General features: G+C 38.7%; 1 protein-coding gene and 1 long non-coding RNA gene across 3 annotated transcripts; one reads left to right on the plus strand and one right to left on the minus strand.

The window, feature by feature from the left end:
- The first annotated feature begins 548 nt into the window (after window positions 1-548).
- LOC145238697 (uncharacterized) lies at window positions 549-4,689 on the plus strand. Of its 2 annotated transcripts, XR_013862167.1 has the most exons (3): window positions 549-951; window positions 3,605-3,708; window positions 4,042-4,689. It is a non-coding gene; the product is annotated as an uncharacterized LOC145238697 (long non-coding RNA). The 2 variants fall into 2 exon arrangements; XR_013862166.1 differs by having other exon boundaries at window positions 3,605-4,689.
- Window positions 4,601-7,631, minus strand: LOC145238696 (POU domain, class 4, transcription factor 3-like). Its single transcript, XM_080101940.1, has 9 exons — window positions 7,394-7,631; window positions 6,719-6,896; window positions 6,547-6,649; window positions 6,274-6,473; window positions 6,055-6,136; window positions 5,865-5,975; window positions 5,463-5,652; window positions 5,244-5,372; window positions 4,601-5,048 (listed from the first exon to the last, which is right to left on the minus strand). Exons 1-9 carry the CDS (start codon window positions 7,559-7,561, stop codon window positions 5,034-5,036), a joined length of 1,176 nt encoding a protein of 391 aa, XP_079958066.1. The 5' UTR covers window positions 7,562-7,631; the 3' UTR covers window positions 4,601-5,033.
- Between the last annotated feature and the right edge of the window lie 5,498 nt (window positions 7,632-13,129).

Below are 13,129 nucleotides of genomic sequence, written 5' to 3' on the forward strand. Positions count from 1 at the left end.
TTTTTTAAGAATCTAAATTTGAGTTCGTTTAGGGGTAACGAAGTCGTAAAATTTCATTCTTTTTAGGTCGTTCTTGCTTAAGCGCGATGAAACCTCGTCTGAAAAATGCTTTCGACTACGAAACTGCTTTTATGTTTGGAATACGATTTGGTCAAATAAAAAAGACAAAATCCTGAAAAATATATTTTCTACGCTTTCATACAACGCCTCTAGTTAAACAATAACAACACGTTTGTGTATAACTACGAAAATCCCGATTGATATATCTTCGTAGATCGAAAGACGCGACGTTGTATGAAGCTCGGCACCCAAAATAGCGATTTAATAGAAAATCCCGGCAAGTGATTTGGCCCTTCACCAGTTTGCCTTCATCGCTCACCACTAATTGATCACATTAATCGCAGTCGTGAAACACAAATTGAAGAGACGCAACGAGCATTTAATATTTATTGAAGTTGGTCATGCATTCGCAATGAAGGTCTGAATATTTTATAAAACATTCGCTTGATAAAATATTGAAAGCACCAGGAAAAAGCCAGTCACATTTTTCTGATCACTTCTGTGTTCGATGTTACTTGTGACACCGAGAGAACAATCTAGGATAGCAGATCTGTGAACAAGGTAGACAAGTATCAAGCTCTACACGCGTGAACGAGACGCTTGCATAACGTGGATTACCTTTTGTGGATTTATGTATCGGAAGTTTTAAGAACAAAGAACTCGGATGTAAAAATACGATGTTGCATAACGAACAAGCCAGCGACAAAGGCAAACGGAAACTGGATTACCTCAAAACCGGCAACGCATGATCCAGTCGAGGATGGTAAACCACGTGACCTGTACGCGTGCCGTCTGCCACGATGCGCCCCGGGGGTGCAAACGCGCGACAGACTCCTTGTGTCGGGATGGGCATTTAAATCGGACGTCACCCCCTCATGCTACCGCAGCAACGTGAGTCACGTGTTCAAAGGCACCTGTTGATCGCAAAACTGCATGGAAATCTTATGCATCGAGATTTTTTGTGATTGGGTGCAATTTGTGCACTGCGACAACCAATTCAAACTTTGGCAGCTTGCACGCAATAGCAGCAATAAAGTAAACGCTATAATATGCACAAGAAGCCATACATTTGATTCCCCCACCTAAATGCTCTTTAACATCCAAACACGCGCAATGTAAAATACAATAGCGAGGAATTGAACCCGTGGTCACAGATTCTGACTAAATAACTTTTTAAAACATTGCAAAAAGTAGCGATTAAAAAAACGAGTATAACACGTGTTTCAGATAAACCGTACCCGCATAACACCACAATAATATGTCAAAATATATATTACCAAATTGGCCCTTAGATAACTATTTTTGGCACAGACAGGGAATTCACAAAGAAAATGTATTACGCGGTGAGATAAAAACTCAGGATCATTGGCCTAAAGCGAAAATGGTCGTTTGACATTGTTAAAAGATGCCTGTGATACACAACTTTCTTCGCTGTAAAAATTACGGCATGGTTAACGTTACCTTCGTAAAAATAGCTGGAAAATGGAACTACACAATATTTTTGATGTAAAATGAGGGAATGTAATTTACTTCGTCCTGTCCTTTGGTAACAAATCCCAGTTAATATTCGGAGGACGGCACGCGCGCACGTCGTCTCAATTTGATCAATAAATGTGGAAGAAAACTAACTTTCCGGCCACTCGCTACCCATTGTTCCTTTGTGATTGTGACGAGCGCTGACAACAATGATACGTTTTTTTTACCGATAGAACGCGTCAAATTGTTCGCAAAGTTGCCAAAGCGTGAAATAAAGAGACGAAAAAAACGACAAATGAAATTACCAGCAAATTGCTACGACTTCAATGGAATCAAAATCCGGGTACTAATTCGCCATCAAAAGAACGCGCGTGGGCATTTTGTAATTTTGGGCTTTTGATTGGCGACCTATTGTCAATTGCGTGTTGTTAAATATGATGTTTTCTTCAAACATTTTGGTCAAAAATCGCACCTAATAATGGTAACAAATGTTTTTTTCTGGGCGTTATTACAACAAACTACAAGTGAGATAACCGTTGCTGTGTAATAAAATCGAAAAATCCGACTGTTGTAGAATTGTTATGTTTAATTGAAATTTAATTATCGAACGTTTTCGAAAACAAACCTTGTTATGTTTAATTGAAATTGAATTAGGGCCATTTCCAGGAATGTCATGTCGCCATAAAAAGCCCAAAACACAACTAGAGAATTTTTATGCGGTTACTATTTGGTTGCGTTATTTTTGGTTATTTTAGAAAATCATCAACTGCAAGTGAATGAAAAAAAATTTTTGCTGTCAAGTTTGGGTAACGAATTTTAACAAACCATCGGCACAACTAGAAATGTACGCAACCGGGGATTTCAGGTATACCGGTACATTTGGGTAGTGATGTGAAAGTCATAGGTTGTGACGGTTTTCTATATGCTTATACTCGGAATTATTTAACCTTGCCGCACTTAACCGGGTACCTGTTTCAAATACAGATATTTATGGAAAATGCTAATATCATCAGACACGCCCGAAGTAGATCACTAAGAAAAACAATGTTTATTAGCTACAATATACAGGTTCTCGGGTATCAGTTTTCACCACTATCGCCGAATTTAATAAAACGTCTGATTACAATAAAATTATTGAAAAGTTATCAACAAAATGCAAGCTTTTTTTACGTGAATACCGCATTTGCAATAATGTATAGATGACAGATTGGCCGGCGCAGTATTGAGGTTAACCGAAGTTCAATCCACTGTGATTGCGTTAGACAACTGACAAGCCAGAAAGCGCAGAAAAGTGTGCACACTGAGCGAATAAACGGTTGAATGTCAATTCGTGTTTTATCTTTTCCAGTCGCAATGTGTGCGTCGACCAATAACTAAAATTCCCGACGGGTTGCCTCCTCGGCCTAATGCGCAGCACGCTCTGTAATGGTTCAGATCGGTACTAATGTGATGACGCTAATCGATTCTGCGCGACCCAATGACAGATTTTTCGGCTTCAAAAAATGAAGCATATGTTTTCAATGTCAATTTTTTTTAAACCATAAGATTTTTACCGACCCCATATCTCTTTGAAAGTGTGATTTTCCTAGCAGTTCGAATTAACTTTTGATGCTTGATCAATTTAACGTTGACTTAACACCTCTAAAAACAAATCATTCATTACTGAAATTTACATAATGGTAATTGATACTGCAATTTTAAAATTCACATCGTTGCTGTTTAAATTCCACACATTGGCTTTGCTTTCCAAGATTAAAAGCGAAATTGTGTTTTTGACTGGGCAATAATTTTGAAGTGAGCGCGTTGATATGGTCACGCACTTCGAAGCGTAAGGCAAGTTCTTTGCGGCCAGCAGGACACCGAATTGCGGCCGGTAGCCTGCTGTTTCCCCGATGTTAGCCGTCGGACGTGCGACAGGAAATAAATTAGTAATGAGAAGCGAGAAGGTAAACTCCTGAATATTTTATCCTTTGATGAATTATTCAACCAGTGCAAGTGGCGATAATTTGCCTATGTCTGAATATTAATGAACTACTTTAGTCAATTGCTGCTTTTAATATTTTATTAGGCCGCCATGGTCGTGTTTCCGATGAGGCTGAGCCTACACCTTCCGTAACAAGCACGGCGTTCGTACCGTATTGGTCCCATCCCAACCGAAGTTACATTTTCAAAGTTTGTCACCAAAAACACAATTTTCCGTTTGTTAATTGAGCCATAGTCATGCTTACATAATACGTGGTTGCCTATTTTGCTGTAATTATAAGCATATAATGCAGATCTTGAATAAGCGATAAATTGTCTTTAAACCATTCATGTTCTTGTAAATCTCTTGTTTTTGCAGAACTAATGAAAATTAATACCTTTTTTCAAACATTTGTTATTATTTACAACAGCCCCAGGGCTTGCAGAGAAAATATGCATTAATATACACCGCTTACTTTAAAACTAATTCGTGTAAAATTAAAGATTTACCTTTCAAACATGAAATAGCATTTGTGTATGCAGGTTCGACCACAAAACGCGTGCCAGCAAAGTGTTTGAATCCAAAGACCACCTGCTGGTAAAATAGCCCAAGGCAAATGTGGCAAATCAAGAAATGGCGTCTGGCATGGGCACGGCATGTAATGGACGCCCTTCGCATATCTACCTGAAGAGGCAATCACCAGGGACACAAGCAGTCATCTAACAATTGTCAAGCATCTGTCATGTATCAGTCACTCTGCTTTCTAAAACTTGGTTTAATCCGAGTCGAATGTGTTCAATTCGATCAAATCACAAAGCGAGTGTATGCGAAACAAAACAATTGCCGTTTGTTGATTGTTTATTTACACATAATCACTGTCGAATTTATCTCTTATTGTTTGTTTTCTGCAAAGGAACCATGCATTTTATTAAACTAACATTAAATGTTGAAAATATGTCTAATTAAAATGTTACCCGACCAAATACTAAAATATCAACAACAAAAGCTAATCGTTTAATTGAGACCAAAAACAATTGCTGAGCTGAATCCAAGTGTTCCAAAAAAATCTGCCTACAATATAACACATTCTGAAACTACAAATATATTAAGTCGACTTGTATTTTTCCAAGCAATGTATTGCAACGTGCGACGATAGAGGAACTCAAAAATAAAACGAAACAAACTGAAAAGCGTGAAAAACAAAACAGAAACTTTGAAGCCTCTAGAATCCCGAGCAGCAAGGTGCATTTACATCCCATGCGTTTAGGAAAGCTTGAAGAATAACAACAATATGGGGAGTAAAATGTTCACAGGGCAATACTTCGTCACAAAGCAGACTAAATGAGGTGCAAAGCTGTTGTGACCAGCAGCTATTTGTGAGATTGCACCAATTTTTGAAGTCACAGAGATATCCAATAGTTTGATCACAGTTGACAGCTTATCGACTGGCAATGAGCAGCGAAGTATTGTACAAAGAGTACATGTGATTTCGTTTTGATGCACAGTGCACACTGCAGAGATGGTGATCGACAAATTAAAGCATTGCTTCCTGCGAAATAAAACAAGTATATTAGATTATTGACCTTGTCTAGTTCAGAATGACCCTTGCTCATTTGATGCTTGTAGCTCAGTTAAAAACTATCTTTGTTACAAAATACAATAAACGTTGCTTAAAATCACTTCAAACAACAAACATTGATATAAAATGTCAATTTCATTGTTTAACTATTATATAGGTTCTTACCGCATTAAAAGCTGAAAATTTCATTCTTTTTTGTTTTTGCCTTTGATTGCAAAACCAAACTCTCACAACGTTTTTCTTGAGGTCAAGCTTTTCAGCAATGGCTGCTATTTTCTCGGATGAAGGCCGTGGCTGCAAAAATTAAATACAATTTTATTGATTTTACACAAGCCATTATCTTGTTTACAGTTGGTCAGAATATTTTTAGATGTAAATTTTTACCTGAACTGCAAAGTAGGCTTCGAGGGACCGTTTTTCTGGAGCAGCAATTGAAGTTCTTTTCCTCTTTTTGTCTCCTAGTCCTGCACTTTCCATCTTTCTTCTATGTTCCTCTTCAGCCTTTTCCAACCAGGCGATAAGGATTGGCTTAAGAGCCACCATGTTGTTGTGACTAAGGGTGAGCGATTCAAACCTAAAAAAGAAAGTTTGTTGAAACTTAAATAAGCTTTTAAACATTAATTTAAAAACAGAATTTCATTGTTGTAAACTTGATACCACCAACAAACGATCTATAGATCGTTATAATTATTTCTTTTTAATAATTATAATTATTTCTTTTTTATTAAAATATTTGGTAGTTTTTAGTTTAGCAGTTTGTGTTTGGAAAACTAGACATTATCTTACCTGCAAATTGTGCTTTGACTTAAGGAGCCAACTCCAGGTAACTTAAGGTTGGCAAGTGCTCTGCCCACGTCGTTTTGTGTAACTCCAAGCTTAATACGTCGTTGCTTGAATCTATTTGAACACATAACAATCGAGGTTTAGTTTGTGCCTTTTACCAAGTTTAAACTTTCTCGTCAATATTAACACCGACCTTTCAGCAAATGCTTCCAATTCTCGTGGGTCTGCGTCGTACTCACTGGCGGGGAAGTTTGCCACGATTGTGTTAGGAGACGCTACAGACAGAAAACAAAGGTTTAAAATTCAAGCAAATCTTGCCGCTTTTTCAGACCAACTAACATTTCTTGTATTAGACCAAGGTAACTTTCACACAACCTGAGAACAAAACACAAGATAATTTTGAGGTTCTTACCTGGCTGTGTTGTTGTTGCCGTCGTACTGGATGGTGGGGGTATGGAGGGGTGAATCGATGACGACACTGGGTGAAAGTGGCTGGTGGGGTTGTATGGGGGCGCAGTGTGGCTGATGTAGTGCGGTTGTGACACTGGGTCGGCGGATGACATCATTACTGATGACGTGTTAAAGGTGGGATGCTGGTATGTGGGAAATGCCCTAAAACAAAAGTTGAGCGTTAAGAAACATGAAAGTTAGAGTTTTTTTTAAATGTGCGGATTTAAAAAATTACCCGTGAGAGGAGCCCAGCTGATCGATGACGTCATTTGTTTCGAGGGTGGATTGTAGAGCGGCTGTGTGGTGAAAAGCTGACGGCGGATGCATTGAACTGTACACTGCGAAAGTTGAAACGGTCAAATATACGTTCGTCTGTTGCTAACCAACCGATCAGGTTGCCAAGTTACCTGGCGGTGGCATAGCTGGGGCTGTATGCTGCTGCGTAACATAATGTGTAGCTGATGGGGCATAATATGAGTGGTTTGTCGGTTCCGGTTTAAACTGGTTCTTTCCGGTGTAATCCACAGCGGCCAGAGCCTCCGCTCGCGCGAGAAAAGATTCGTCGAAACCAGCGAATAAGTTGCCCTGAAAAAGTCAATGTTTTGTAAGTTTAATAAATCCCATCATCCGAAGCATATGTTTCCGATTCGCTACCCGTGCGACTTTGGTGTTTACAATGGGATTTGACCCCGATTAAAAAGCGATGGGGGGCTTATGAGAGAGAAGAGTATGGTGTGAGCCGCGACGCCATTTTGTCAGTCGTGAAATTTGCAGATGTCGGCGAAAAATTTACGGCCACGCTTCACAGTATTGCGTAATTACGATGTGAGTGCATCGCGACGCAGCACGCAAACCATTTATCTGTGACGGTTTTCGACACATAAAAACTGATTGATCATCTGTCAGTTTTCAAAAACTCAATTTTTGCATAAGTGTAAAAAAAGACTAAAAATAAAATTTTGTTTTTTGTTACTGTATTAACCATTCTTTATGAAAACACAAAATCAGCGCAAAACATACTTAATTTTATGACAGGTGACAACAAGAATTAAATAAAAAATAAAAATAAAAATATTGCTCACCGAATATGCAACTGGGGATGTCATGCAGTGACGTCTCATTGCGTCAGCGGCGTTGTGTAAAGGTGTGTATTTTTGTTCAGTTGAATAATTGTTGGTGTTCAGTGACGTCACTGTGCAGACAGGTGAAGGGGGTCGGTGATGATGGGGGGCTAACATATTGGTAAACATCTTGAAGATTTTTGCTTGTCAAACAAGTCACTAAGAAATGAAAGTCAAACGCTGTAAAATATTAAAAAGATATGTTAAGTTGGCGATAAAAATAAATCCCTTAACAACAATGCAAACACATAAAAAAACTTCTTAAATATTATACATTTCTAACTTGCACCTCAACTCTTGCGTTCCCGGAATATAATTGAAGCTGCCTTAACGATCTAAATCAACTAATAATTTCGCGTCCAATAAGTTTATTTAATCGGAAGGCGACAAATTAACACTCATTGAAGAATCTTGCTGTCTCACACCAACTATGAATATTTTATAAAATCTGCAAATTCTCAACGGACCTAGAACGATTAATAAATAATTCACCCCTATAGGCTCCGCCGGGGTGTCCTTGGGTTCCACGGACCTCTGCCCGAAATGAACCCTCCCAATGTGAACCCGCACCGCGTCTGATCGTCCAACCTTTTTCCTCTCTCCTATTTGTGCCTCGCGCACGTCACTCGGGGCGGTCACGTGGTCTATGGCGGACAGGTGGAATATGTGACGTAATTGATCCCCGGCTCCTGCTGCTGCTGTTGTTGTTGTTGTGCTGCTGCTGCAAATGGGCGAAAAACTATAGGCGGAAGGGCGGCGTTTGCGAGCAGGAAAAGATTTACACGTTGTTTTGCACCTGACCGGAAAACATCTGTACTTGCTTCTGCTGGACTTATATACGTATCTATATCCGTCAAACTGTATCTAGCTGTACGTGAAACGGTCCCAGCGCGCATTATAACTCTTCCGCACACAGCGCTCGGGCCGCCGAGAAACCGAAAAAAGCGCGACAGATGTCAGCACTGCGATGGAAATATTATGCATACAGCGAACAGCTAATTACAAAAAGAAGGCACTTTAATGGCCGAGCGCCAGTAATAAAAAATCGATTCCTGACTTTTGCTCAAAGTAACAGATGCGTTTTGTTATCCTGCATTATGACGTCGCTCTCTGATGACGTGATAAGATTACCGTGACGTGATCCGGATCGTGCTGTCGCGTCAGTGTCAATGACAAATTCGCTTTTTGTGTCGTGCTTGTGGGAAATGACTGATTTGTATATTAAGAGAGAAATTTCGTCGTTTTTTTTACCTCAAGCCTTTTGCCACCTTTTCCTTCCACAACCTCTAGCCTGGTTCATTAAATATGAACGACCGTGAGAAAATTGTGAATATTTAATAGCTTCATTCATTAAATATTTAATTTTACTCACACCGATTTTTGATATGGTTTATTCCGTTTGTTTACAAATTCGCGCCCTGAAACGGAAGTCGTTAATTGCGAACTTAAAATTTTAGAAATTTGCAGCAAACTGAACTGTCATCAATTCATGTTCCAAAACATCGGTTTAAGCTTATAAATAGGCAGTATTATTACCAACACAACAAACACGCTTAAAAATATAAAAATAAATTGTAAAAAATAAATAAAATGATATGGACTGAGTAGAGTTTTAACAGAAAAAAACACAAGATCAAATCCACAGTAATTTGTTTTAAATTTACCAAAATTAAATTATAATTTTGTGCGGTCTTTTTGCTTTGTTATAGTGCAGGGATGGCGAACCACTGACCCGCGGGTCAAAAAGTGACCCACCACATAAATTCCAGTGACCCACTTGTAGTTTCAAAAATTTATACTGATTACTATAGGTAGGGTTACCAGATTTCCAAGATTAAAAACCAACGCAACAGTTAACTTTAAGTCCTTTGCCAGATTGCCTATTTTCTCAATATACAGATTGTTGAGTCAATTGTGAGGCAACAGATATGTTTATTTAAACGTAGAACTTGAAACGATTTGTTGTGCCTTTGTTGACGCTGTTCGGTTCCACACATGAATTTCATAAAATCAAGTGCCAGGAATCGTCTCAGCTCAGATATGACTGCTGCGTGTATTAAACTGAAAACTACCTAGGATTACAAGACTTGCAGAAAAGATGCAGCAACAAGCATCTTGACATTGACATGTAAAAAAATATGTGACCCACTTCGTTTTCTTTTCGAATTTTGATATCATGTTTGACCCATTCAACTAACAAGGTTCGCCATCCCTGTTATAGTGTATAGATTGTTAATAAATCTGTATTGTTTTTCGCAATAATGGTATGTCAATCCTTTAAACTTTTAAAGGTTAAAAAAGTATAATCAAAAAGATTTTAGAAACGGAATATGTAGTAGAACTTTACCAAATAAATACAAATGTCGCAGCATTCCAATGTAATTTCGAATCTTTGAAATTTACTTTTTTGTAAAAAGGCTTCAATTACCGGCGCAAGATGAGGACAAACAGGAAAGCTCAATGAATACAACAACAAAAGAAAACGTTCAACTATCACCTTGGTTGCTATTATACCAAAAAACTACACCTACAGTCACTAGGCATTATATCGTCGAAAAGGGGGTAGTTTTTTTCTTTGGATTATGACGACATAGGGACACGCGAACTGGGGCTTAAATTTATTTCGATCGCGATTAATTATTCATAGATCACGTGACTGCAAACCAAAATCGCAAGGCGGTGTGAGGACGGCTGGAAGTTAAAAAAGGAAAACTTTTGGCGTAGAAAGTCCCTGTATGTTACGAGTTGCTGTGGCCCAGTCTAATAGTTCTCTACTAAAAAGAGTAACAATACTGAAAAAAAGTAGATGGAATTTTTTCTTGCTTTACTTTTACTATTAACTCAATTTTGGTAAGCGAAACAAAATTTTATTAATATTGGTCTTTCTTTTATTTATTCTTTCACTCAAGTAACCTTTTGTAATGGAAAACGTTTTTATCCCACTTATTGTATTCCAGATCCATTAAGGACAAGACATAACATTGTCATATGACCGTTCAAAAACATGACTTAGAACGTTAAATCTAAAGGTTAAAGTAAAAACACAGTGTACAAAACGCTTAACAGAACTATATGAACATGAATGTTGCCAAAAACCTAAAATAATCTGTGAACAGAAATGTATTTCAATGGATTTTGTTTGAACCATAGTATATGTTGAATTTTTGGATTCCATTTGCAGCAAAACAATTTTTACCAGAAATAATGTTGGTATTGCGATTGATTTCCGACAATGCTAGATGGGCTGGCGCTGTTTGTTTTTCTTCAACTCGATTTATTTTAATCAATTTCCAATTTACATGATTTTCGTCAGGTCGTACCAAAGGAAAAGCAGCGAATACAACGGTGAGCACCAAGCACTGAGAATTTGGTAACAAATAATTCGATTTTGGTTTTCGGTCTTGGGTCGAAAAACAACTAACATGACCTCCAATGTATTAATTCAATTTCAGCTGTCCTTTCAAAACAGCCAAGGTGAACACCAGCGTACATGTAAAAGACCAATATAGCTTCAAATTTGAGGCTACAATCCACAACAAATCACTTGGATTAACGGACTGTGTTTTTGAACCCTGGTTCTGATACTGATAAAATACCGCTCAAGGACTGGAAATGCATTGGCTGTGGGCTTTTGGCGTTTTAATTAATTTGTAGGCGGCAACGATATCTAGTGTTCGTACGAGTTTATATAAAAGCCTGATGTCACTTTACAAACCTTGCAAGTTGGTGTTAACGTGTTTTGGTGCATACATCACTATTTGCGGCAAAAAAGAAAGTTTTTGTTATAGTTATATACAACGGTGGGGAAAATTTGCCGTAGGATTTGGTCTTTTTCAGATCAACCATCCGGGTCGAAGACCTTCCACAGCGTACAACATGTGAGATCTCGCCATCGATCTTACAAAATCACGACAAAAGAAAAGCTCAACGGCAACATTCTCATCGTCGCAAAGGACTGTCCTCGGGACACCCAGGTCTGCCTACGGGATCACTAGAAACGGTCCAAGGAACCGCGCTGGTGTTTCCGTTTAGGCGGGTTTCATTTGGCCAGCAGAACCTGCGGGTTCAACCACCGTCTTATGCAATCGAACGTACAACCAGAACAGGGAATTCAAGCACTATTTTAAAAAAACAGGACACTTGATTAGATAATTCATGTTTTTTTCGGCGTCCTTGCTGTTTACGTAATCGTTCAACAATAAAAACGTGATGAGAAAGGGACTATGCAAACAAATTTCTCCAGCGGTTTCCCAAAATTTGGAAATGGCTATTTTTTGGTATTTAAATGAAACACTTGCGGTCTCTTAAAACTACTTAGCGGTCACCCAAACCAAACTTTAAACAAAACCCTGGCAGTCAGACATGTACATCATTAGCTCTTGGTTGACATCTTGTGGCAAAAATATTTACACGCGTCCGCCGCAGGTCAGTATTCTCTGTCGGAACCACATCGTTCAGCTAATGCAGTTAATTGCAAGAAACTAGGTAAATTTTGAAAAGATAAACTATTGTCTGAGTTGCACTGTAAAAAAGACGAATATAATATCAGCCAACTAAATAGCCTATTTTACCACATGACCATGAGCAATTGCTGTGCAGAATTGCGTTTTTACTTGGACAAACAAACATTTTTAAGAACAAACAAAGTTGTCCCTGACCAATTTTACTTTATTGACATAAGAAATAAGAAGAGTAATATTAGTCTATTGTGGAGACAGGAATAAATTGCCGAAAGGTCAATATAAGTCAAAAATGGTTGCAGACCGGTTTTACATCTATTTTTGCTGCCTTTCCAACCTTTATAACATACATTTCCATACAATGTAAGATGCCGCAATGATTTGAGATGTAGTTTCTTCTGAACTACGAAGGGATTTAGGCCGATTTTCATCGATGATGTGTTGGGTAACTTAAAAAAAGGGCCACATATTTTTGATAATAAGACCCTTGTGGAATAAAAACAACGGTTTTGTTTTCTGATCTTAAAATAAACAGACAGACAAATGTACTGTATTATTAACGCTGGCCTATGTCACCAATGTCTTGTCACCAGATGCACTGATGAGACTTAATTGAAGTAGTGGGCACTGTCTGCGAGTAAGTTGTAAACGTTACGTTGGAATTATGTTTACAGTCCCAGACCATTGCTGGATCATTTTACTGAATGGCCTGAAACTGCTTAGAAAAGTTCTTAAGAGTGCGAACCACTCAAAAGTGCATAGGGACCGTTGTGTTTTTGTCGTACGTTTATCCTCATCTCATGGACATCAGGCTTTAGATGTGTGTGTGTGTGTGCTTCTTGCCCACAGTTTACGAGCAAACAATGGACGACCTTACGTGGTACAAAGAGAGTGTACGCACGAGCACAAATAACCACCGGTCACGCCGCCTTCACATGGACGCTGACAACGCCTTATGCCTTTCATTCCTATTTGGATTGGTCCGTGATGTTTGTCGTGTGAAGAAGCATCACCCGTGCTGTGCCGCGAGTCGCATGAATGGCGATAAATATAATATTAAACCTCACAAAGGGCGTCGACGCTTTTCGCGCGGGTTAAAACCCTGTAACCGATGCTTTCAATGGAACCAAACGTTTTGTATCGTAACAAAAGTGAGCTCAATTCGGGGCTTAATAAAGTAGGGGGTGCAGAGAGGAGGTATAGGGTTAAAGCCCAGGTACCCTGCAGCAAGCACAAC

This window comes from Phallusia mammillata, chromosome 7 (genome assembly GCF_965637545.1).
Source record: "Phallusia mammillata chromosome 7, kaPhaMamm4.hap1.1, whole genome shotgun sequence".
In the NCBI taxonomy this organism is placed as follows: Eukaryota; Metazoa; Chordata; class Ascidiacea; order Phlebobranchia; family Ascidiidae; genus Phallusia; species Phallusia mammillata.